Source organism: Podarcis raffonei, chromosome 6 (genome assembly GCF_027172205.1).
Source record: "Podarcis raffonei isolate rPodRaf1 chromosome 6, rPodRaf1.pri, whole genome shotgun sequence".
Classification (NCBI taxonomy): domain Eukaryota; kingdom Metazoa; phylum Chordata; class Lepidosauria; order Squamata; family Lacertidae; genus Podarcis; species Podarcis raffonei.
Window position 1 is genome coordinate 65,946,121 of NC_070607.1, and position 26,708 is coordinate 65,972,828.

The window sequence follows — 26,708 nt, forward strand, 5'->3', positions numbered from 1 at the left end:
ATCCAGTGAAGTTGACTTTGCCATGTTCTCCCTATGCACACATCTTCATGTACCACTAAAAGCATAGTTAGTTTACCTGGCCGTTTGTATCCTGCTTTTCTAAGATACAACCAAAATAAAAGCAATTTACAAAGTAAAAATATAAATCACAAAAATTAAAAACCACTCTAAAAATAAAAATTTAAAAAGCACTAGAACAGCACCATAAGCTTTCACCATAAAAACCACAAAAATATATCAGATATTTAACTAAAATGCATGCTGGAATAAAATTGTATTAAGAGCTTGTTTAAAAGTAGGCAAAGCAGGCTAAGGAAACTTTCTTGGGAGGTTATTTCATAGTTTAGGGTCTAAACATTAGGCACATGCTGCCCTGTTGGCGAAGGGACAAAGAGGGTCTATAGCAGGCTTCCTCAATCTCAGCCCTCCAGATGTTTTTGAGACTACAATTCCCAGCATCCCTGACCACTGGTCCTGCTAGCTAGGGATCATGGGAGTTGTAGGCCAAAAACATCTGGAGGGCCAAGGTTGAGGAAGCCTGGTCTATAGAAACCGAGTGTCCTGAACCATGGGGTACCTGGTGGCAAGTCCTGCTGGAGTGCACAATCCCACAATGGATGCTAACACACAGTCCAGCAGGCCAGTCCCACGCAAACAGTCCCAAAGAGCTCCTTGGAACATCCAAGCCATGGTCCAACCATTTATGGGAAGCTGAACAGACACAGCACATCAGCTCTGCTTCCCTTTTAACTGATTGCATCATCTAGACTTGATGAGGCATGTAACCCTCACCTGTTCCAAATCTACTCCAAATGAGGAATCACACACCTCTTCCCAGAGCTAGTAAGCCCCCGCTTGCCTGTCTAAGCCACCTAGAGCCACCACCCCCCGTTTCCTATGCCTAAGAGCCTGCCGTGTTCATGGAAACAGGGGCTCCTTTGGCTCTGGTAATGGGTCCTGCTGCTCTGGTTCCTGTGCACTGGCTCCCACCCTGTGAGTACTTCCTACACCAACCTCTCCTTCCCCATCCCCAGTGTGTCCCAGTCATGGCTACACCCCTCTATGGGCTCCTCCCCCTCCTTCTCCCCCTTGTTTTCCTTACAGTTCATACACTAACCTTTGAGGAACAAAAATGTTGTTTTTCTCAATCCAGAATCATTCACACTTAACCTGAAGAACAAATTTAGCAACAAATTTTGTATATACCGTAAATTTCATCATTACGTATGGACTACGTAGAACAAGTCTCAGTTAATTCTAGAATACAATGCTGCATGCAGATTCAAACAGCAAGTGGTGTTTTCTGATGCTGAGATAAGGCCGGGCCATTAGGGTTTCAAAGGCCAGAGCTAGCACTTGAATTGAGTCTGGAAACAGACCGCAAGCCATTGAAGTTGACACAAAATTGGCCTAATATGGGTGATCCTGCCAATCTTAGGCAAAGTCTGATGGCAGTATGATGAACTGGTTGAAGTTTATCATGTGCCTTCAAAAGTGGACCTATGGAGACTGCATTAAAATAATCCAAACTAGAAGTGGCTAAGACATGATTAACTGAGGATAGTTCTGACTTCTCCAGGAAAGGACACAACTGGTTAACCAAGTAAAGACTGGAAAAGAAGTGATCATGTAGCAGCTACATTGGCTACATCGTAGTCAGTCACTTTTGAATGGTTAGTTACCTCCCAAAATGGGCACCTTTAAATGTTGCATTGTCTGAAGCCCAGTTGTGCTGCTGCAGAATGCATCATGCCATTTCTTTTCCCTATCAGTCTCTGATACAGCAGGTGCTGTAACTCTCCAATGGTTTGGCATTACTCCAAAGTCATACTCCTCCATTGTCTCCCAAGACAGACAGATGCCAACAACAACAGTCTGAAGTCATGTGGTGAGAGAGTCCCTCTGAAGAGATAAGTAGAATAATCAAATCAGATTGTGAATTAATGAAAAAAAGTTTGTTTACTTTTTTTAGAATTAGGAGGTTTCAAGTAGTTCTCAAGGATATGACTAATGGGTGACATACAATTGTATCCTGCTTGTGAAACAGATTTCTAGTTGTGCAAAAGGGACTTACATTTCATCCCCTCCCTTCTACAGCCCCTCCCTTCTACAGCTGCCTTCTACAGCCTCTTCTATATCCCCTTCTACAGCCTCCCTTCTACAGACCTTTGCTCTGGAAGATTGGGGCCCCCTCTGGAACAGATTAGGGGACACAAGAAGGGGAGAAATGGGAATTCTGCTGTGTTCCTAATGTAGGACCTTGCCCAGTGATCTTTGTCTTTGCCTGTTTTATAAAATAAATATAATTATTGAATTTTCCCAAACTTTTTTCCTACAATCACCAAAGTAATGTTCACCCCTATCCACCTGCCTGTTACACTTGTAGACCTGAATGTCACCTTCCCATAACTCATTGAACTGAATAATATATATTTGATTCTTTTTCTTACTAAATTTATCTATGAATGCAAATCTCCATAGTTAAATATTTGCTTATATAAGCGCAGTGATGAACAATTGCAGGAACATGGAGTACAGGTAAACACAATGAAGTTTGGGAGGTAGGGGGATTACCTTTATCAATGAGCTTTGAGCACCAGGTTCTTCTCTGGTTTCACTTAAGAACCTGAACTGAAATGTATCAGATCTCTGGGTGCTGGCAATCAGACTATAGTTGTTATACTCTGTGGGTCTAAGGTTGGCTTTTTGAGGCCTGCAAGCACCATTCCATCACACAAGGATGTGTTTACCACACCTGTGACCCATTCAATCACCCCACTCTGGCTACCTTTAATAAGCCAGGATGGACAAGGATCTAATGAGCAGGTGGTTGGGGGTATCACTTCAAGTATTGTGTCCACTGCCTCAGGCCAAATCAATTGGAAATGATCCCACAACACTGCATTGGACACCTTGGCTGGTACTGTGGCAACAGCAGCATCTAAATCAGGCTTCCTCAACCTTGGCCCTCCAGATGTTTTTGGCCTACAACTCCCATGATCCCTAGCTAGCAGGACCAGTGGTCAGGGATGCTGGGAATTGTAGTCTCAAAACATCTGGAGGGCCGAGGCTGAGGAAGCCTGATCTAAATCACTGAGTAGCCAAGCAATAGTGTTTAGCTATCTGGTTTCAGCTAGTTACTATGTGCTCAAGAAGCCCACCTCCCTGGTCAAGAGTTCAATACACTAACCACTTCACCATGTTTCACATTATAAAATGACTGCTGTTTTTCTTTAAATTAAGTGGTCCTTGCACTGTGAAGATTGTCAAAAGTGAAGCAATCAAAATGAGGAAATGCCAGACTCTAACCGGGACAACAAAAAAAGTTTGCTTGAGAACTGGGTAGAGAGGTTGCTGGGAAAATGTGACGTGTGGGTCCCAATGGCCTCTGTCCCTGATTATTCAGTTATTATTTGATTTATGTGGTCTTGCTGCTGCCCTTGCTTTGACCCTCAGAACGGCTGTGTGGGAAGTTTGTGTCTCTCAGATAGAGTGAAGCGCTGCTCTGCAAAGTGTTTGGAGCCAATGTGAATGCAAAGAAACTGATAAATACAGAAAAGGCTCTCTGTGCTCCAGATGCACCCCAAAGGGGAACTATAAGAAAACAGCTCCTTGGAACTAGGCACTGTAAGTATTTTAATGTCTTTTGTAAATGCCTTAGGATTGTCTGGTCTTGACATACGACTATACTTGGGAGATGTGATGATTAAGTTTGGCGTTTTATTTTCTAAATGAAGTGCTAATTATAATGAAATATGCACCTGAACAGTTAATTTTACTTTCTAACGCTTTATTTTTGATATGTTCTTTCCTCTTCCCACCACCATAATGCTTTATTTTCTTGGTCTAAAGTGCTGTGTCATTTACTGTATATATTAGTCTACAAGCAGGACGTTTAACTGTCTGTAATGAGAGCAGAGCCTATTTTGTTTTAGCATGCACAGGTTGTTGGCACATACTAGATTTATACCTACTAGAGGATATTACCTGCACAGTGCATTTGAATCTTTTTGATAGTTCAATAAAATTTTCATTTTACATGAGAATTGGATTTTGCAACTTAGCTAATGTGTGATGAATTTTGAAATTATGAAGTTTTAGTATTAGTATTTTAAGAATGAGATATTTGGTAGTTATATTTGTCATCTAAAATGGACAGGTGCTTATTGGGTTTTAACGAAATGAAATTACGGTAACATTCTGGAAAAAAAGTGTTTGGTCAGGCATGCAGTCTAGCCCTATTGGAAGTAGCTTGGTCTTTAATAAAGAGTATAGTCAGGGACTAAATTATTACGTATGCTAAGACTTCCCCCAAGGACTCTTCCCCCAAAGATCATCCCGTCAGCTGGGAAATGTTATCACCTGCTAATTGCTGCTGATCACTAAATTTACAGCGGCAATTTGAAAAGTTGCCCCCTAGGTTCATTTGCTCTGCAAAAACCTGCCATGCACTAGTTTCTGAAGAAGTGAGTTACCACACCATAATAATTTCCCTTTTATTAAATACAGTGGAAGGAAAACTAGTGCATTTTACGGAAAACTAACATTTTTTAAAAAAATATATTGCACCACAATAGCTCTTTCACCCATCATGAACCTAATAGTCCATTGGCTAGGAGTAGTCAACAGAGATGTAAGTATAGTTGCCATGTGGATTGTGGGTGCCAGGCATGCTCAGTCAGCATTATTGTCACAAGTAAAAAAGAATAGCAACCTGAAAGTACAATTAGATCATATAAAATGAGTGTATCAATGTATTCAGGATAGAACTAGTGGAGACATTCAGCTCTCTCATTCCATCAGCACAAGGATTTATGCTTGTGCAACTGAAAATTCTGCCACCTTCTCCTTTCCCTGCACCTTCCTCAAGTCTACTCTGGAAAGTTGGTGAACCCCCAGGACAGATTTAAGGGGCCCAGAAAGAAAGAAGTTCCTTTGTACAAGTAGAAATACTTTTGCTGTTGGAATGAGGGAGTTAGTGTTACACTGAATTGAAAAGGTAACTGGACAAAATTTTACAAAATCCTTCTGTTATTGTGAATGCATCTCAGAATGCATTGTGGTTGTAGATGCCAATAATATAGAGATTTGTTAAGAGTTGGATCTCTGATCACAGGCACATTTACTTGGAAGTAAGGCCCAGTGAGGATCATTTCAAACATGGCAAAATAGTACAATATTATCCATATGTTGTGTGATAATAACACACAAATGTATTTTGATGGGTCTGTATACACACTAGTAGGCCACAACTGGCATTGTTCCCCACCACTGTACACAAAAAATGTGTATGTGATTGCCACACATGATGATCAATGCACAGGATTTATTCAGTTTCCTAGAGGTATTTACTTGCATAAATTGAGTCTTGTTTGCAGTGAAAACAAAACAAAACAAAAACCCTTAGCCGTTTCACTTGATATTTCTGTTGTGGTATTTTCTGTTAAGAAAGAACCAACCTTAGCTGGAAGCTTACTAAACTACAGGCACACTTCGATTTATGGTTCCAGGCTTTTGAAAGTATGAAAGATTTCTCTGTACGATTAAGTAGTATTTGAATTATAGCTTGATCTCTCTTCTGATAGCAGCAAAAGGTAACAAAAGATAATGCACGCAAAAGCATGCATTAGTTAGTTAATATTGGCCCACCCATGATTTAGAGTTTCAGTATGTGGAGCAGAAGAAAAGGTTAGGACAGGATCCAAATCAAGGTTAAAATCTACTGCCTAAATCTAGTTGCCCTGCAACCTCATATTCTTTCCCAGGATATGAGTGCACTTCAGAAATGTGAGAAGACTTTCAGCTTGAATTCCTAAAATTCTCCCTGGTGAAGAAACTTCCCTTTTGACATAACTGTCAAAATATTTACGATAGATGTTAATATACTGTCAGTTCAAACATTCTGAAGTACTCCCTGGAGGGTGTCCTGCAAGACCTATGCTCTATATGCTGTAATAGAGCAAGCACTGCATATTTTTTGCCATTAATAATACGCTAGCAGCTGAGCAGTGTCTTTGTTAGAACTGGTATTTTCTCCAAAGGGTGTGACAGCCACTGTGATTTTGTGGCTATATGGTTAGATTTTACCTTTGAACACATATTAGTATTAACACTTGCATAGTATTTCATTTTACATTTTTTTTTGCACTATGGCTGTGAATTTGTTCCTTTGTTATTTCCCTGGAATCAGGGATAGGTCAGGGATATGTCCTGTTGCACTCTGTAAAGTTCCTTACACATTCCTGGTATAGTAGTAGTAGTAGTAGTAGTAGTAGTAGTAGTAGTAGTATTTTGCACTGTGACAGACCAAATCCTACTTACATTTACTCAGATATAAGTTCTACTGGCCTGGGTCCGGTCCAGAATAATCGTTTCATTCCATGGCAGTTGAGCATACCCAGTCCTTACTGGGCTGTTTTTGGAGTTCTATGACAGGGGGTGAAGGGGCCCTAATTTTCTTTTGTACTCTTGTACCAAATCTGATTATACTTCCCTCTTGTGAACGGACAATGTCATTTTGGCAATATATGCAATGTTACACTCCCCTGAAAATGGGAAAATACAAAGAATTATATCCATTGTACATTTGCACACATTAAACATGCAACTAACCCGTGACACTGAATGCATGGGTTGTCAAGTGGCACTTAGCTAATGCAGAACAAACTAACTGTGCCAGTCTAGACACAGGTTTAGCTCATTTACTCACATTTTCAATCTAAATCAAAGGTGGGAAACCTATTTTAGCCCAAAGGCTGAAACTCACAGAAGGGAATTTCCAGGGGCTACATCCAGTAGTGAGCAGGGTCCAAGCCAAAAGTACGTGAGGCCAGAGACTCACCTCACTCTATTTCTTTCTCTAATGCACTCCCCATCAACCAATTCCATTTTTGCTCTTTCCATTTTCTCTCCTTCACACCTCAGCTGCCTCCCTTCCTACAATTAGACTTTTTTTTAGACACAGGCTAAAGTGGAATTTTTTCAGTAGAAGTTTACACCTGTAAAAGTGTTCAATGCTCACTTTATTTCCAGGTTCAGAAAATACTATTGCATGTTTTAAAATTACCAATGATTTTCATGTTACATTTAATCATACAAAAATATAGTGCTATTTAGTATTCAATATAATATGTATATCATAATATATAATCACACAGCATGATTCAGTACATGCTTGTTATGAAGAATACACACTGTGGTTTGTGTGCAGCAAAGGCAGCAGTGGAATCCTAGGCAGGAGAATGAGGAAGGTTTTGTTTTTGTGACTGAATTAGTTCCTTGCTATCTCTTTTATTTTGTTCAGGAATTGGTTAAAGGAAGAGCAACATTTCCCTAAAAGCAATATTCAAAACTATGATGTAATTTAAATCACACAATGCTCCATTTGAAGTGCATATTTGCTGATTAAAACATGTAGACTTTGTACATGCTCAACTGATCCCACTGATAACGGTTGCATGATTCATCAAGGCACTTCTATTTTGAACAAACATTTACAAACAGAGATAGCAAGTGGCAGCATTCTTGTCATACTATACAGTTTCACCTTTTCCTGCTCTATGGTGGAAGGGGGGTGAGATGTCTGAGGAACATGTCAGAAAAATGTCTTTTTAGAAATCTGTAAATAAAATTGAACAGGCCATGAGACATTTTTTCTGCCCTTCCAGCAAACCTTGCTGTACAAACCACATTAAAACAAGAGGTCTGGAGACAAAGTATTGGCTGATCAGAGAAATTCAACCCCTTCCCCCAATTTTCTTTTCGCTTCTGCCTTTTGCTACATCCTTAGAATTGCCAAAACACAATAGCAACATAATTTTGCAGCACTGTAATGGCTAGTATAAGCTTTCATGTGCCAAACGTACTTAGGCAGGTCCGTAAGTAGCAGAATACATTCATCAGGATCTAACCCAGAGATGGCTAAACTCCAGTTCAGGTGCCTGATCTATGCCCCAAAATATTTTTCCTTCTCCGCTAAGACCCCATTAATTAGCACTGGCAAAACATAAAAATACAATAAAAAGGACCGGAGATACAGTGCTGGGCAGAGCAAAGCCCGATGCTCTCATGGGGAGGCATATTCCTGGTCATTAGACAGATCAAGTGGAGAAGGGGCAATAACGCCACTCCTCAGTTTATATGCATGAATCGGCTGTGGAGGAGGGGCTGTGTGCCTGAGTGGTGGGGGGCATACTCACTGCATGCAGCCCCTGGAGGGCAGGCCAAGAGTGGCCTTTGGGAGGGAGGGAGGGAGAGAGAAAAGCTGCCTGTTTTCCTCCTTTGTCATTTGTAGCTTATTTTAGCACTGCCAAGTTTCTCTGTCACTTCTCCCTTTTCCTCAGTTCATCTCCTCTGATATTTTTCTTTAAGAACCCTTCAGGTTCCTTTCTAAGTCCATTCTGAACTGCACCTTCCCTTTAGCCTCCATGCTTCTGAGCCTTCTGTCTCTAAGCTATCTCTCAGCTTCCACACACACCAGACCTCTCCCCACTCTTCAGCCTACTGTACTTTTTTGTAAGGTTTAGTAGTTCCAAACTGACAACACTGGCTTCCCTCACAGGATCTTAACTGCAAACTCTTTAGTGTCCAGAGCAACAGAACCTTCTGAGCCTAAACATCAGCTCAGTCAATCAGTGTCAGAGGCTTCACTGCCAGAAGAGCAATAGACAGAGAAAACAGATGGTGAATGGATGGTCTAGAAAGGGCCAATTGCAACCTAACCTTTTTTATTCATTGAAGAATACTTATGAAGAATCCAAGTGATTACCCACACTGGAATTCAAAATCCTTATACATACTATCAAAAAGGATTGGAAAGATAGTCTCCTGTTCAGTTTTTCTTGCAAAAAAACATTTCCCACATGATTTCACATCAGTAGGATCAGCCTCTCACTGAGGAAAAACAAAAGTATATTATCAGCAGTAGCTCTCTAGTCTAGATGGCCCTGTGTTCTTATCTGTTTCCTTGGAGTTTTATTGAACTGTTTTCATTGGCTTTTTACTTTGGAAAGTGCTTCTCCCCAGAAATATGCTTTGTGATTTTGCTTCAGGCATGCATTGTACAAATCACTGTAAGGCATAACTTTCTTCCCTGTAAATGAATGAAAATGGCATTTAACCCATTTCCAAAAATGTATTAAATATGTACAGAAGTTATCTAGTTCAGTTCTTTAACAAGCACATTAATCCATGGAAATCTTTCATTCTGCCTCCTTAGCAAATGGGAAGATCTCATCTTGTTTAATCTCAGATACTAATTTTGTTTTGCTTAAGTTTAATGTTTATTTTTTATCTTTAATAATTAATCTAATAATATATACCAAAAACTCCAAACTTTTACTTGTAATCTTTTCAGGATATAGACACTATTTTGCATCATGTGCTATTTGAACTCTCTGACAAGTCACCCAGCTCAGAAGGAGAGGTCTCTGGTAGAGATTGTTGAGAAGTAGCATGTTATTTATTTTTTTAATAGATCACTGTTGGAGCCAAGGGAAGTGCTGGCAGGGAGGATGATCTTCCATTGCTCATTCCCATTCTAGACAACTGATCTCTTTATCTGTCTTCTCTTAGTTTTTTACATGTACTGCATATAAATTAGCCATTCTTACTACTTCTTTCTGGGCTTGCAGTAACTGGCATGTTCTCAGGGTACATATGAAAGGATGCAAATGTTGATGCTCCTTGGGCTTTGAAGGGATGATGGTGCTAGGGTTGAGCCTTTTTCAATTTACTAGTGGAAGCTACTAGATTCATTAGGCTAGGGATAATTTTAGACAGATCTTTCCGCATAGTTCTTAAGTTTTTAAAGGGGCTTCTACATAGTATTGTTGTTATATATATTTTTGGCAATTATCCCATTGCTTTTCTTCATTTCACCTGTCCCCCTCCCTCCTAATGCAGTAGATCCGAACAGCAATGCTAAAAGCCCCAGGTGTGGATGTTTTTGCACAAATATCATGAGATCTGAAATTTCAGGTTCTTGTGAGACTTTTCAGTGAGATTTGCAGAACCTTATCAATGGCTCCACCCACACGGTCCACCCTCAGTCAGGCCAGAGAGAGCTTAAACTATTGCACTCACAGTGTTCTCAGTAATGGCAGACAGAAACAAAATGGTTGAGGTATAATCAGCTGATTAGGAGAGAGAAGTAACATTGTAGAACAAACTTTCTACCTGATCTTTCAAGCAAGGTAAACAAATACTGATCATAAACCTTTCGTGGAAATTAAATAATCCTATACTAGGAAGATGTCAAAAAAGGGAATAGATTTGCATAAAACGTGCATGTGTCATTTATAAACATAGATGCAAATTTAGACAAGATTACTATAATTTATTTTTAAAATTTATATCACAGTAATGGAGAAGATTGTGCCCAGGTGATCCAAAGGTTAACTAAGATTAGTTAACTAAGTTGATGGGCAAGATGCTCTCCCACCTTATGAAACTGAATAGAAGGTATTGTCAAACACAGAGATGTCCTTAGGCTGCCCTTCATATAGAGTGCTGTCCTCTTTTAGGTAGGACACATGGCCACCCTACTTACCTGACACTAAAAATACAGGCCTTGTAGATCTTCATTGATTGCAAAGGAAATAATAAATGTAGAAAAGTAATTTCCCAGCAACTGCATTCCTACTGAGAAATAATGACATTCTGAGGCCGTCAGAATCCAGGCTAATAGCTGGAGTGAGAACTGAGAATATTTGAGGGTAAGTATTAATAGAAATGTGGATTCTCTTTAAAACAAGTAAGATTAATGGAACAGTAGATTCAACAGAATCAGATCCTTAGTAACTTTGTATTTGTACTAACACAACATAATATTTCTATTTCTATTGCACTCTGTAGAGTTTTTCTAACTATTTCTCCTTTTCCTCCAATAAATTGTTTCAGGAAATAATCTTATCTTTTGACAACATCTTGACTCTTCAGTTTAAAGTAACCAGAAGCTTTTTGAAAGCATGTAACATTCCGAACTGAATGAAGCAGTGGGAGCTAGAGCAGACTATGGCAAATACCTTTGTGACCATACCCGATGGGTACTGCCTTAGTGACCCAATCCAGTATTATGGTGAGTTAAGCAAAAGGCAATTATCCACATGTCTCTCTGTGTATGAACTGAATTTCTACAGTTGTTAAATATATGTTTGATACATGAAGGACAATTCAAAGCCATCCAGTGTGCCATTTCAGCATTGAGGGGATCAAATAATTCCCTCAGGTGACATAAAGATATACAGTACAAGATCCAAAAACCTACTCCAGTGTGGATGCATTGAAGTTCACTTAAGCAGTGAATTTCATTCTCAGAAGATATATTCAAACAATTTAAGACCAGTTGTGGCCTTTATATTATATATTTAATAAACTAGGATATATACCTGTATTATATTCTTTTGTTTTTAGCGTTCTGTTGGGAGCCGCCCAGAGTGGCTGGGGAAACCCAGCCAGATTGGCGGGGTAGAAATAATTTAAGTATTATTATTATTATTATTATTATTGACATTTTAAAAAATTAACAGTAAACCCTCCAATCAAGGATAATATTGTCAGCAGAACTGTATACATAGGGTGTCCTTCTACAAACAATTCTGTTATACTATATTCTATAATTTAGAGATGTAAAATCCTAAACTAATCCACTGTTTTCTATGTCATTTTTCAAAATAATCTAGATGCCTTCCCAGAACACATCAGTTATCCACTTCAAGATCTTGACTTCCAAGCTGCTCCTTATTGTCAGTATTCAACCATTCAGTTTCCTGCAGCATTACAGACTCCATCTCCCCAAACACAGTACAGCACATACAACTTGGATTCTCAATACAGTGATGGGCAATACATCATCAGCAATTGTGAACTCAGTAAGCCCACCTGCATGGGTGCCCAGAATGATGGGGGAGGATATCTTGGACAGAAAAGACCCAGGCTTAGTCACTCTGCCTTGCGAATAAAGGGACAGGAAGAGCTCTGTGTGGTTTGTGGGGACAAGGCTTCAGGATATCATTACAACGCACTCACCTGTGAAGGCTGCAAAGGTAATGGGGAAATAATTTTGTGAATCAGAGAATGTCCGCTGGTTAAAATTGGGGAGAAAAGTCTAGTGCAAAGTTAAAGTTGGGGACAAAGGTCTAGTGCATAAGGCAGAGATAGAGAACCTATGGCCTTCCATATGTTGTTGGACTACATTTCTGGTAGTAAGATAGACACCCAACTTTGATATGGGCAGTAGCTCAGTAGCAGAGCATCTGCTTTGCATGCAGAAGGTGCCAAGTTCAATCTCCAGCATCTTGAAGTCAGCCTAGGAATGTCCTGTATTAGGCTTGCCATACATCAGGAAAATTTCTTATATGTCCTGGTTATGGGGTGTAAAAATGGTGTCAGGGGGGAATTTTGCTGAATTGGCAAAATGTCAGGGAAAACCTGGATGTATGACAATGCGATGGAAAAATCAGTGGAAACAGCTCCAAAAGCTGGTGTCAATATGGCAATTCTATCCTATATGAAATACTAGAGAATAGATGCCACCCAGCACAGGATCAGAGGGACTACTAATCTGACTCAGTATAAGGAAACTGTCTATGTTCCTAAGGACAAGCAGCATGGGTTTCCCTGGGGATAACCTGGACAGTAAAGTCCCAGGCTCTGGCTTACAAATGAAGGGCTAAGAGGAAGGATGTTTTGGTGGAATCTAGATGCTAATGGACTCCAACTCCCATCAGCCTCAGCCAGCATGGCCAATGGCCAGGGATGATGAGAGTGGTAGTCCATTTAACTGGCAGTTAAATCTTACTTCAACAATGGTGACAGGACAGTATCCTCTACTGCATGCGAGGGCAACAGGCTGTCTTATCAGCTGTATCATTTCCCATTTTTATGCTCATTGTTCCAAATGTGTATGCTAGGATTTTTTCGACGTAGCATCACGAAAAACGCCATCTACAGATGCAAGAATGGTGGCCACTGTGAAATGGATATGTATATGAGGAGGAAGTGTCAGGAGTGTCGCCTAAAGAAATGTAAAGCTGTGGGAATGCTGGCTGAATGTGAGTGCCCAAATTACAACAAAAAAATTCTGACATGCTGCTGAGTTAAGGAATTTTCCTTTCCTGCCATGTTTAAAGACAACTAATGGTATTCCTTCCGAAGTTGTGTGTGTGCATGTGGGGTGGGGGGAGTTGACTAAGAGAATAGCTTCCTAGTCTTTAGAGTACATCTGGTATTAATTCCACCTCTGCTAGGTATCAGTACTTAGAAACATGTTTCTAAACTTGATCTCATGGTATAAAGGTATTTAACAACTCTGCTGAAGCTAACCATGTCTGGGTGTATGCACAGGGCTGGTTACAGTGGGACCTTCACAAAGTGTTCTCTACCTCTGATAGCCTCCCTCCTATATGAGTGAACTCTAGAAGACTTAGTTGGTGGCAGCATTCTGTTTGATATGAGACAGCAGGCAGCTTCTATTTATTCACATAGCTCCTGAGCCGTGCTACACAGAGGGCTTTATTGAAAATTAAAATGGTGGATGCCAGACCTATTATTCTAGCACTGACTAGATTAAGAAGACTAGGGCTGTCATCAGAAGTGGGGTTCTGTATCGGATCAGGCAGAAGTGGGTTGTTGGGGGTGCTATATGAGCTGTTGCTGTTGCTTACCAGGAGAGAAAGAGGGATGAGGCAGTGGGCATGGAGCAAATGCACCAGTGGAGCCAATCCAGTGCTCCTGCTGGTGTGTTTGCACTTCACCAACCTCTCTGCAGCCTTACCCCTCAGAGTAGTCATGGCTAGGAATATACTGTTAAATGTTCTGCAAGGGAACATGCTTGAAATCAATGCCTTTCTGGAACTTGTTGTTTCCCCCTCTGGTTTACATTTTTTACAGGTCTACTAACAGAAGTCCAGTGTAAATCAAAACGCCTCAGAAAGAAGAGTAGCTTCCTTTGTAGCATCAAAATGGAAGTTGAGGGAGTGGACAACAAGCATGTATCCTCTACAACAAAACCTTTAAAAGTAGGGTATTTTAAAAATAATTTTGATTGTTGTATTTTAACTGTTGTATTTTGCTTTAAAGACATGCACATCTTTCTTTCTAAGGTGCAGGAGCGAATGGAACTGACTCCTGGAGAACATCAGCTCATTGACCATATTTTGGCTGCCCATCAAAAATGCACAATTCCCTTGGAGGAAGCAAAGAAGTTTGTATGTGTTCATAAACAGCAATATAGCAAATGTGAATTTTGGCCTGGGAAAGCTTGGCTGCAGTGGTTCATGCCTTGGTTACTTCCAGACAGGATTACTGCAATGTGCTCTATGTCGGGCCTCCTTTGCACTTGATCCAGAAGCTGCAGTTAGTGCAGAAGGCTGCAGCACAATTGCTGACATGAGTGAGGCCTTGTCAGCATACACTAGCAGTGCTCAAAGATCTGCACTGGTTGCCAATTTGCTACTGGGCCAAGTTCAATGTGTTACTATTAATATATAAAGGCCGTAACAACTTGGGACCAGTTAACCTGCGAGATCACCTTATGCCATATATGCACACTTGACTGCTTCTATCTGTAGAACTAGCACTGTTACAGGTGCCACATACCTGTTCTGCATTTGTAAAAAAATCAATCTTTAAGTGCGGCAGCAGCTACAATTTGGAACTCCCTGCAATTTGGAACATGAAGCAGGAACCTTCACTGTACACTTTTTGGTGCCTGTTGGCGGTTCGAATCCCTGCGACGGGGTGAGCTCCCATTGCTCGGTCCCTGCTCCTGCCAACCTAGCAGTTCGAAAGCATGTCAAAGTGCAAGTAGATAAATAGGTACCACTCCGGCGTGAAGGTAAACGGCGTTTCCGTGCGCTGCTCTGGTTCGCCAGAAGTGGCTTAGTCATGCTGGCCACATGACCCGGAAGCTGTACGCCGGCTCCCTCGGCCAATAAAGCGAGATGAGCGCCGCAACCCGAGTCAGTCACAATTGGACCTAATGGTCAGGGGTCCCTTTACCTTTACCTTTAAGGACATTTTTGTATACCTACCCAGATATGTAGTGTGTTGTGTGTTAATCTATTTTTAGTTTATTGCATTAAAAAAATGTTTTAAACATGTTTAAACTGTTTTTACTGCCAATCTCATTGTTTGATCTTTTTTGTAAAGCATGTTGAAGTTTTTCACAATCAAGCAGCGTATAAATTTTATGAATTTAAAAAAAATCTAACTTTCTGTTGGTTTATCTTGTGAATACATGTTTTTAATTAGTTGCAGGAAACTGCCAATGCTGAAGAGAACTTCCTACATCTTTCAGAAACAGCTATGGTTCATGTCCAGGTACTAGTGGATTTTACAAAAAGACTTCCAGGTAATGCATTCCACAGGAAATTTTCTTGGGGTGCTTCCACACTATGCATTTAGCATGGAACTGCCATGCCACTCACATTTTATTGGGCTGGGTGTGTGAGCACACATCATCATCATCCATTTGCAACCCTTCTTCTTTTCCCAGTGCTTATTCCAGTTTTTTTCTTCTCAGAAAGTCCTCTGCTGTTGTTGAAATAATGGAAGGGTAGTGATATCTCCAGGGACGCGGGTGGTGCTGTGGGTAAAAGCCTCAGCGCCTAGGGCTTGCCGATTGAAAGGTCGTCGGTTCGAATCCCCGCGGCAGGGTGCGCTCCCGCTGCTCGGTCCCAGCGCCTGCCAACCTAGCAGTTCGAAAGCACCCCCAGGTGCAAGTAGATAAATAGGGACCGCTTACTGGCGGGAAGGTAAACGGTGTTTCCGTGTGCTGCGCTGGCTCGCCAGATGCAGCTTTGTCACGCTGGCCACGTGACCTGGAAGTGTCTCCGGACAGCGCTGGCCCCTGGCCTCTTAAAGTGAGATGGGCGCACAACCCCAGAGTCTGTCAAGACTGGCCCATACGGGCAGGGGTACCTTTACCTTTACTAGTGATATCTCCACAAATGTATATACCTTAGTGCAGGAGATGCAATTAACAGACATCAAGTGATATACAAATTTTATGAATAAATATAATGGCACAGGTGCCCCCACCAATACCTCCTATGGTGCCCACATAAGGTCTCTATAAAGGTAAAGGTAAAGGTACCCCTGCCCGTACGGGCCAGTCTTGACAGACTCTAGGGTTGTGCGCCCATCTCACTCAAGAGGCCGGGGGCCAGCGCTGTCCGGAGACACTTCCGGGTCACGTGGCCAGCGTGACATCGCTGCTCTGGCGAGCCAGAGCCGCACACGGAAACGCCGTTTACCTTCCCGCCAGTAAGCGGTCCCTATTTATCTACTTGCACCCGGGAGTGCTTTCGAACTGCTAGGTTGGCAGGCGCTGGGACCAAACAATGGGAGCGCACCCCGCCGCGGGGATTCGAACCGCCGACCTTTTGATCGGCAAGCCCTAGGCGCTGAGGCTTTTACCCACAGCGCCACCCGCGTCCCAAGGTCTCTATATATCCCCTCAAAATCCAGATTGCAAGACTGTTTTTCCTGTTCTGCTCCTGTTTACATTGGTTCATCCTCTCTTGCATTGAACATGCCCTTTCAGACATGCCCACATTTCACTGGATATCAACATTAAACACCCACCCTTATTTCTGTTCTGAACAGAGGAGAGCTGCAAAGAGCTTTTATCTGTGACTGCAGAAATGGCTGATATAAGTGCCTTTTTTCCATTTATGTGGCAAGGCTGATATCTGCAACCTTTTGTGGTCCTGTCTCTTTTTGTGCTCTTTTAGGCATGGCAGCCATTTTGTGTTTTGCTATGCCTTCAAAGAAGCCATTTTGTGACTGGCACCCAAGGCATTTATGAACATTCCAAATGTTTCCACTGGCCATAATGGGTTGGCGTCTGGAGCCTTAGGGGATTTTTTCTGACTCTTTAAAGCTACATTGTTTTCATATACCCAGTGATGTATTGAGAAAGCAAACTTTATTACAGCTTGGCACACATTTACCTTTGTAGTGGGCACCATTTTATAACCCCTATTATTACTTTTTAAAAGGTATCTTTGAATTAATGCTAAAAAGCTTATAGGTTACAGTACTGCTTAACTGAAAGAGTATGATAGCACTGTGACATTAAAAGTCTAAGGACTTTTTTCCACAGTGAAGAGAAAAGCAGCATTAGATAGAGGATTTTTAGTGGGGAAATGGCCAGATCCAATAGAAGTTCCTACCTCACCTTTGCTAAAACTTGAAACATTTTGAATCAATGTATCATTATTAAAAGATGTAATTGGGAGTGTCTGTAGCTGGACTTTTCAAACTTTAGATCTGATTCTCAAAAATATGTATTCTTTGCAAGATTAAAAAGCTTATATAAGTAAAGAGCTGTCAAATTTCAGATATATACCTACTACCAAAAATCAGTGTAATTTGATTACCTATTCCTTTCTCTATAGGGTTCGAAAGTTTAGCCAGTGATGATCAGATTGCATTGCTGAAAGGCTCCACAATTGAAACAATGTTTTTACGTTCTGCCCAGATATACAATGAGCAAGGGATTGAATGCCAGTCATCATTCCATGAAAGTAAGTTATGTTAGCATTAGATGAACTTAATAAATTCATGCGTATACGTGCTTGCCATGATCACTTCACTATATGCATTTGATGAGGTGGGATATGGCTTACCCTAAGGCCTTTCCCAAATATGACCTTCCCTTGGGATAAATGGTTCTTTCTTCTCACTTTATCAAATGATACACTGTGACACAAATTTAAAAATATGATATTCATAAGGTAACTTTAAAAGGGAAAATCTGCTCTTATAGACTTTCATTTCCCTTGCTCTAGGTCAAGTAAAATTTTCTGCCAATGCTATATGTGCTCAAGATAAAAGTACTTACTTAGGACTGTCTCATACTGAAGAAAGCCCAACATCAACTACTACAACAGGTAACTGAGCTGTCCCACAAATATACTTTTAGTAAATTTTTAAATCATTGCTTACTGGATTACTGAGTTTTTCATAGCAAGATACTTTTGATTTTCAGCCAGAATACCTCTTTGACTATCTATTTTGTTGATTAGACTGCTGAATAGACTATCGATCTTGTTGATTAGTCACTTTAGACTGCATTTCTTGAATGTTCTAGATTCATCTCTCTGCACCCTGACATCTGTGACTTCTTCCACTAATATATTTAAATGCCTGATAAAACTTAATTCTGCACCCTGGTATTTTCTTGCACATTAATATTTTATCTCCACTCCCTTTCCTCTGAGTGGCTTGACCTAAAATCTTGTATGTATCTTATATATGCTATCTAATCTTAAAAATAAGTCAATTATATGTTGTCTAGCTACCATCTGATATCTTCTGGTTTTTTTCCAGGTATCACTGAGGAGTTTATCACTGCACTATTTTATTTCTACAGGAGCATGGGAGAACTCAATGTGACAGAGAGAGAGTATGCATTGCTTGTTGCAACTACTGTGTTTTTTTCAGGTATATAGAGCAACTACATAGTGTTCAAATACTAAAACTGAATAGTGTCAAAGAAAATTATATCAAAGTATTTATACTTTCAAGGTTTAATATCTTGGTTGTAAGTCCCATTGATTGCAACTGAACTTACATGTTAGTAAATCTGCACTGATCTGCTTAAGAGGATCCTCTGGGGTGCATAGAGGGTTGCAGGTGCAGAAGAAAGCAGAATTTTGTTTCACGGGTGGTTGGACGGACTTGGATACCACCTACTAAAATTAATGGTGTTTACCCCCTGGTAAAGGGGTATAGGATTGCAGCATTACGTAGAAATAAGCACTAATAAACTTCAAAGGACAATTCAGAGTAGCTAGACAGAAGATTGTGCTATCAGATCCTGATCATTTTTAGTGCTAAAAATAATTTTTTACAGAAATATTTTACGTAAGTGCAAGCTCATGGGGATTGGAAATAACATAACACTCAATAATTTTATGGCATCATGACCACATTTGGAGAATTTATGTTTGAGTTCTGCATAGCATTATGTAATTTTAATTTTCCTTTTTTTTCAGATCGTCCACTCCTAAAAAACAAACAACATGTGGAGAAACTCCAGGAACCCTTTTTAGGAATTCTGTACAAGTATTCAAAGATATATCACCCTGAAGAACCACAACATTTTGCCCGTCTCATAGGGCGACTCACTGAACTCAGAACCCTCAATCACAACCACTCAGAAGTCCTAATAACCTGGAGAACAAGGGATCCTAAGCGGATACCTGTACTTTGTGAAATATGGGACTTGCATTAAACAATCTGCCAATTACTTAAGTTGTTACACAGGACTGTTTTTTCTTCAAAATATGCTCTTTCCCAATTGTTGTGCTTGTATTAAAAAAAAAATCCCATTTATGTTAAATGGCTATAGATTCTTTTTTTTAAAAAAAATACTGTGCTGCAAAGCCTAGATAGATCAGTTGGTGAGAGGATTGAAAATGCCATTTGTGTTATAAACACACACACACATTTGTTGCAGTTGAAAAGGTATCGGAGCATGTATAACCTATATAACCTTATTGCCACAATTGCAAGGGTATCTGGAAGACAAGCTTAAAATGGTATTGATCAGGTTCTTTACATGTGCTGTTTGACACCTCTAGAAAGTATATCTTTCTTTGCCCAGGAAGGTTTTAAATGAGTGGGAGAACAGTTGACAGCAGAAAAATCCTTTATATAGGGGAGCACACAGAAGACTATGGGTAGTTGAGCAGGGAACTGGATCCCTGGCCTCTCAAGCCTACACATATGTATGCTCTGATGGTCCATAAGAAATCTATTATGGCTTAGATGGATACTGCAACTATTATGACCACATAACTTTCTCAGTGACTTGAAGTGGATCCTGGTGCTTCTGTTGTAAACATGTACATGTCTCCAAACCACATTATTCACATCACAACACTCACCATCTTTTTTGTCAAAGTTATAAGCAATTAAACATTAAAGTTAACTAATAACCACTAGAGAACAAAATAATGAAATGATCGGTTATGTAATTAGTATATCACACAATTGTGAAAAAGAGTAGTAAATTATAATCACCCAGGATAGCTGGTAACCCACAAACTGATTATAGTTACTGTAATTGATTATAGTTTAGACCAAAATTTTAATAATTTGGTAGTTATATCTTTTTATTTACTTGCCAGTTCTAGTTGAGGAACAGCCAGAATAACCAGTACTAAGTCCAGATGTCTGTCCTTGATTAAATTTTTCAGTAACAACAGTTACAGGATGCACTGGAAAGATAACTCACTATATCTGCTATTATTTTATGTATTTACCCCCTTTAGATCAAGCAATGGTAATTTAGTTTGATGGATGTTCAATTAGTGAAACCCCATGCATGTTTGAATTCTTTGTTTACAATTTGCTACATAATATGGTTCAACATTATCATCTGTTTTTGTGGACATCTCTTCACAGCTTCAGTTCTTTTGCTAAATATAAACCATAATGAACCAGTTTTGCTTTAGTCTTCTTGAAACTTAAATGTTGCAGTATTTTTCTCTGAATGCTTATAAACAAACCTTTAAAACTGTGAATTTGTTGATGTACAGTGCCTTTGCTGCTATGGATCAAAATCAAAAGAACTGTGTAGCTAAACCTTTATTGTGTAAGTAGAAATTTACTTAATTTCATACTAGAAGTGAGTTAATGCTACAAGTTGAAATGGAATGTTCACTGAATTTCCAAATGTAGTAGCAAACATTTGAAACAGATTTCAGCTATCAGTTTCAAAATATAAATTCCTTATATTAGAACAATATTTTAAAAACATGGCTTAAAATCTCAGCATTTTTATATTATGTTATTTTTGCATTTTAAAATTATTTTTCATACCTAAAATATAATGTAAATAACTTATCTGAATATATAGTTAATATTTTAATACATGAAATATTTTGTATAGGTCTATATTTTTCAGATATATATTTAAGTGTAATAAATGCACTATCAATCTGGTCTTCTGCAGCAAGATAGTTGTTTTTTGTATGTATCATTAGTCATCCAACATGATGGTCCTTTGCTTTAAAGTCATATCATGCTTTGTTAAAAATACAAAGAAAAAGATACCAAAGAATTATAGAAATGAAACTGAAAAGAAAATTAAGACCACAACCATGACCCAATTTTATCATATGACCTTTGCCACAGCCCTTTGCCATAAATAAATGACTAATTAAGCCTGGATCTTATTCCAAGTATCCCATTTTCTCATTCATCCATCCAGATTCAAAGATGCCATTTAAGTGGGACCTATATGTTAGTCTGGGGGACTCTCTGGGGGACGCGGGTGGCGCTGTGGGTAAAACCTCAGCGCCTAGGACTTGCCGATCGTATGGTTGGTGGTTCGAATCCCTGCGGCGGGGTGAGCTCCCGTCATTCAGTCCCAGCTCCTGCCCACCTAGCAGTTCGAAAGCACTCTTAAGTGCAAGTAGATAAATAGGTACTGCTTTATAGCGGGAAGGTAAACGGCGTTTCCATGTGCTGTGCTGGTGCAGGCTCGCCAGAGCAGCTTCGTCACACTGACAACGTGACCCGGAAGTGTCTCCGGACAGCGCTGGCCCCTGGCCTCTTAAGCGAGATGGGTGCGCAACCCCAGAGTCGGTCACGACTGGCCCGTACGGGCAGGGGTACCTTTACCTTTTTATATGTTAGTCTACATACAGCAAGCTTTAGGAATGTCAGTATTTTAGTCTGAAGGCCAAATTGGACGTGAAGGAGAGGCTTCAAACCCTCTCTTTCAATTTTCTGCAAATAGTAGCCAAGTTAAGTCTGATGCAGATTACAGCTCAATAGAACAAGGACTCAGCCACATTGGCAAATAAAAAGCACTTTATATATGTTGTTTATGCATTCTAACACTGTGACACCAGATGGCGGTGTGGAGTTTCATTTTTCCCAATCCGATTTCTCATACAAACTTTAAAAGGCGTTTAACTGAAATTCTTCTTTGATGTGTCTAGATCCAGCCCAATAGTAATCCCCATGCCATTTTCTGCAAATAAAACACCTATGTTGCTAACCCTGGTAAGAAACACATAAATGCACAAATCTTCATCCAGTTTGGCCCTTAACACAGATGATTGTGTTGCCCAGCATGGCTTGCTTAAAATATGAGACTGTGGTCCTATTTACTCTCCAGTTTTAGAATGGAATTATATGTGATACAGGAGAGCAGTAATTAGATTGCCTGGCTTTTTTAACGTTAAAACTAGTTTTCTGAATTTCATGGGTATCCCAATTTAAAATGGGGAAATGATGGGTTCCAATGAAATTAGAAGCTCTCTGTCTCTGTTTTAAATATGGGAGGGGTGGGGGAATAAACAGTCCAATCATGATCTTTTGTGCCTTTGTGCAGGCTGTGAAATCTGCCCTCTTACATTCCTCCTTGCATTAAGAAGCTGATGTGGAGAAGTTTTAATAAAGATGCAATGTGCATGTTTTTGGATGTCACAATTGGTTGATTCCTTGCCATGTCAACCCTCCCAAATCTTGATTTCCTCGCCCCTAAATGTTTTGGATTAAAACCCCCAGCACCCCTAGCCACTGGTTGTGGCTGAGAGAGTTGTGGTTCCTAACATTTGGAGGACACCAGTTTAGGGAAGGCTGACATAAGGTATCTTTGTCATTGACATATTAGTTCAGAGCAGACAAATCAGTATTCTAACAATGTGGACATTCTACCTAGCATGGTATGTAAACATATCAATAGTTACAGTAGATGAACACTAAAAAAATGAGAACAGTAAAGGGAAATAATTAATTTTCACCTTTTTGTCCACTACATTCTGGATGAGATAGTGAGCTGAATCTTAAAGGTGTTTTAAAGTGACAGCCTTGCATATTAGGAACATGCCAGATGGGTGGGGTATTAAATAATAAAAACATTATTATTATTATTAACATAGGATGCTGCCTCTTTGTGAGTCAAGCTATTGGTCCATGTAGTTCAGTATTGCAACAGCCACGGATGAGGAATCTGTGGCTCTAGAGATGTTGCTGGGCTCTCCATCTCCCATTACCACTGATCACTGGCCATGCTGGCCAGTGCAATCTGAGAGTCCAGGAAGCTTTGGAAGGTACAGGTTCCCCATCCCTGGCCTAAACTGACTGACAGCAGCTCTCTAGGGTGGTTGCATATGCAGTAACAAGAAAGAGTGCGAAAGGTGATGCAGACGTGCATTAAAATCTGCATCTGCCTATTTATATATTAAATTTAAATAGAAATACAACACATCTCACCATAATAGGGTGATAGTTACCAGATGAAACCACTTTGAGGTTGTTTGTTGCTGCTTCTTTTTACAATCAAGCGGTATATAAATTGTAACAAACAAACAAAGAAACAATCAAATAAAATAACTCAGTCTGCTGTCCAGGTGCTTAACTCATTTCAAGGCCTTTGTTTTCCTTTATGGTTCTTTTACTTTAAACTTGACTTTGTGAGGACAGCCTTTCAAACAGAGGGTTGTCCAATGTAAAGCAAGACACACGGCTACTCTGGGTTGTATTCAGAGTTAGTCCTCCTGCTCAGAGAATGCAATGCAAATAATGGGTCTGTTAGTCATGCCCATTCATTTCAACGGGTCTTAATGTCAGTAGGTCTAACACTGGATGCAAGCAACCCTCCAGGCAAGCCCATGTTCTGACACTCACTTCCCCCCCCCCCCCGCCATTCAATTCGCCATTGGTTTCATTGTGTGAACAGGGTCTTTGGAGAAGTCCCTCTCTGACCTGGGCTCAGCTGAAAGCCGACTCCTCCAGACGTGATGAATGCCGCAGTCCTCTACACACTAGGGTAGGAACTTACTTGTGGGCAGAGCTGTATAGGATTGCGCTAAAAGCCTATTCAAAGCAGTGCTAAATGAAAAAAAAAAATAGTGCAGTCATTTGCTTCAGTGTATAAGCTAAACAAGCTATAGCTTAGGGCCCCAATCTCTTGGGGGCCCCCAAAAAAAATTAAAGGAAAAAAACCCCTGGATGTACATTTCCAAAATATAAGATAAAAAACAAATAAAATAAAACCTACATACAGCAACAGTGTTTTGTGTTGTGTAGGCTCCTATGATGTAAGTAATGGGACCCCAATCATTTTAAGTTAGATCTTAATAATTATTTCACTATTAAAATACTTCTTAATTGTATTTCACTATTAAAATACTTGAAGACAGGAGTGCCTGGCATGCGCTGGCCCATGGGGTCACAAAGTGTTGGACACGACTAAACAACAACAACAATTAATATACTTCTTCTTAATTGTATTTCAGTTTGACAATTGCTTTGATAAAATACATATTTTGTTATTTGCAAATGGCTTGAGATACCTATTAGGTCCATAAATTACCATATAGCATAAATTCAACACAAAAAACAGCGACAATTTGTTGTTGACAAAGGACAGCTGGACATATTCAGCTGGACAGCTGGACCTTCAGGAGCTCAGGGCCTCATCAAACCTAAATCCGGCCCTGGATGTGGTCAAATGAAAGCGGCGGTGGGCGCGTGAAGCCAGATGACCGGGTGAGCAACGTTCCGGCCGCGCACGTGGTTCCCCTTCCCGAGGGGCCGAAATCATCGCGGAGTTTATCCCGCTCCTTCCCCGCCCACTGAAGGGCTCACGGCTCACGCCGTGGAATCCTGATGGAGCCCCCTCGAGGGAGAGGAGAGGACACGTTAAAGTAAACCGCCGACCCGTCAGCTCGCGCCTTTGCACGCGGCCCGCTACCGGACGCTTTTCCCGCCTTTTCTTTTCCTTTGCACTGTATACTCCTACAGCCGTTTGAGACGTTAAGGTATATACGCACACATATACATAGAAGGTACATACACACACACATACACACACACACACATACATATATATCTGTCCTTCCACTTCGTTTTCTCAGCCTATAGCACTCTCGCTCGTACAGGCTCACTTACCCCCTCAGTCTTAGCTCCCACATTCGCGTCAGTTGGTGCGTCTGAAGGGAGAGGGTAACACCTCTTAGATCTGCGCGCCTGACTCGCAGTTTCAGGCAGCAAAACGTGATGCAGTCAGCGCTGCTGTCGTTTTTACAAAACGCAAAAAACAAGGGGGGGGCGCCTGCACTATTTGTGTGCAAGCGTGAATGCTGGTAATAGGGTGGTAGGAAGAATTGTCAAATGTATCTAATACATCTAAATCTATCTAGTTTACACATGTGAAATGCAAGAAAGTGTCTTGTGTGGGAAAGCTCTGCTTCATATGACCCTCAACTGTGTTACTGTATTTGATTTTTTTTTTGCATTTCTTGCAACAGTATTTGGAATATAAAACCTTAAAGTTGAGTCTGATTTCATCAGCAAGATTCACAAGTCACATATAATTGCTGTAGAAGTATCTCATGGTTTATCACTGTCCATGTATATGTTGCTTCACAAACTAGATAACGTTAGGGAGATCAAAGAAGGGAGTGATGGAGACTGGTAAACTGAAAATATGGTATGGAGTTCTTTAAGAGACATTTATGCTGCAACATTATGTGGGGACCAAGAGGTTATATGCGAAAGGTTTGATGGAAAAGATGAATGGAAATTGAGGGAAAAGATGGCTTTCACAGAGGTTTGAAGCACTTCCACCATAAAAGTTCAAAAGTTTCAGACTCACTATTTTCTGGTAGGATTCAATACCTACTTCCAAATTCACATCACACAATTAGCGTTGATTGGAAGGTCTTGGACAGCAAACCTACTTCCCACAAATATTTGTTTTTTTGTGCTAAGGCAAATGTACTGAAAAGTGTGGGATAACACTTGATTTGACAATGTTCTAACCTGGTGGCACAAAATTAGGATGAATGCTCAACAAATAGGTTGTTTGGAAGCAGCCATATTTTTAAATTGTCAACTGTTTGGTTCAGATAGAGGTACTATGGCAAAATATGATTATGCCCAACTGTTTTCATATTTCTGTTCATCATTCACAAGGAATGCATTTTAAATTCTCATATACAGTGTAATAGTGCTGGATTGTTTGTTGCACAGAGCTGTACGTTGAATTCAGTAGATCTACAATATTCTAATAGAGAATGATGAACACTATCAATTGATACAACTTGTCACAATAAAAAGTTTATAAGTATTACAAAAGGCTTGTTTTCCAAACACAAAGTATATAATTTTACAAAAAGTAAATATAGCTATGTTGGCCTACAAGAAAATTTCCAAAATCCATATTAGGGAAACACCTTGATTAGCCCAATCAAAATATCACAAAATAGTGTGCATTACAAGCTTTTGAGTTCCCCAGAACTATTAATCATTTACACATTTAAACAATCTATGGCATTTTAAACTGTATTGGTTTTGTTTGTTATTACAGCATGCATTTTTGTGTTTTTATATTGTAAACTACCCTGTGATAGTTTTGGATCAGGGGTGCCAATTTTATTGGGGTGGGAGGAGGCAAGCCCCACGCTGCATAATCAGTCACATGATGAGGTGCAATCACACCTTTTGAATGGCAATGCTGTTCAATTGGGGGGGAGCTCAAATTTTTTTGGGGGGGGTGGGCAAAGTTGTATTGGCCCCAAGGAGTTGGCTCCTATGCTTCAGATGGTGGTATAGAAAATTTATAAATAATTACAATTATAAATAAACCAATTATAAATAAAGCGGAGTGGGTGGGAGAAAAAAAGTTGGCTATGGAAGTGATTGAGTCTGCATCTCATCAGTCTTCAGATGGAATG

The 26,708-nt window shown here is 40.1% G+C and overlaps 2 protein-coding genes and 1 long non-coding RNA gene across 5 annotated transcripts in view; 2 read left to right on the forward strand and 1 right to left on the reverse strand.

Moving 5' to 3' along the window:
- The first annotated feature begins 3,230 nt into the window (after positions 1–3,230).
- On the forward strand, positions 3,231–19,258 carry LOC128416213 (bile acid receptor-like). Of its 3 annotated transcripts, none has more exons than XM_053393582.1 (11): positions 3,234–3,627; positions 10,900–11,077; positions 11,682–12,044; positions 12,912–13,052; positions 13,891–14,018; positions 14,103–14,207; positions 15,253–15,352; positions 17,403–17,531; positions 17,796–17,897; positions 18,380–18,450; positions 19,005–19,101. In XM_053393582.1, the coding sequence occupies exons 2-10, from the start codon at positions 10,987–10,989 to the stop codon at positions 18,400–18,402; spliced, it is 1,182 nt and encodes a 393-aa protein (XP_053249557.1). In that variant the 5' UTR covers positions 3,234–3,627; positions 10,900–10,986; the 3' UTR covers positions 18,403–18,450; positions 19,005–19,101. The 3 variants fall into 3 exon arrangements, with proteins under 3 accessions (XP_053249555.1, XP_053249557.1, XP_053249556.1); XM_053393581.1 differs by having other exon boundaries at positions 3,238–3,627; positions 18,337–18,450; positions 19,005–19,258; XM_053393580.1 differs by having other exon boundaries at positions 3,231–3,627; positions 13,891–14,207; positions 18,337–18,450; positions 19,005–19,258.
- Positions 19,259–19,642: 384 nt separating this feature from the next.
- On the reverse strand, positions 19,643–23,036 carry LOC128416214 (uncharacterized). Its single transcript, XR_008331171.1, has 2 exons — positions 21,664–23,036; positions 19,643–21,272 (listed from the first exon to the last, which is right to left on the reverse strand). It is a non-coding gene; the product is annotated as an uncharacterized LOC128416214 (long non-coding RNA).
- A 1,646-nt stretch (positions 23,037–24,682) lies between these two features.
- The window catches only part of SYCP1 (synaptonemal complex protein 1), a 47,179-nt gene continuing 45,153 nt past the window's right edge, over positions 24,683–26,708 (forward strand). Inside the window, exon 1 of the mRNA XM_053393583.1 lies at positions 24,683–24,818. The gene's annotated coding sequence lies outside the window, so the exon portion shown is untranslated. The remainder of the gene's footprint in view (positions 24,819–26,708) is intronic.

Coding starts and splice junctions, on each gene's coding strand:
- LOC128416213 (XM_053393580.1), top strand. CDS start 10,987: ATGAAGCAGTGGGAGCTAGAGCAGACTATGGCAAATACCTTTGTGACC. Junction 14,208..15,252: donor TGGAGGAAGCAAAGAAGTTT/GTATGTGTTCAT, acceptor GTTTTTAATTAG/TTGCAGGAAACTGCCAATGC. Junction 17,898..18,336: donor AACATCAACTACTACAACAG/GTAACTGAGCTG, acceptor GTTTTTTTCCAG/GTATCACTGAGGAGTTTATC.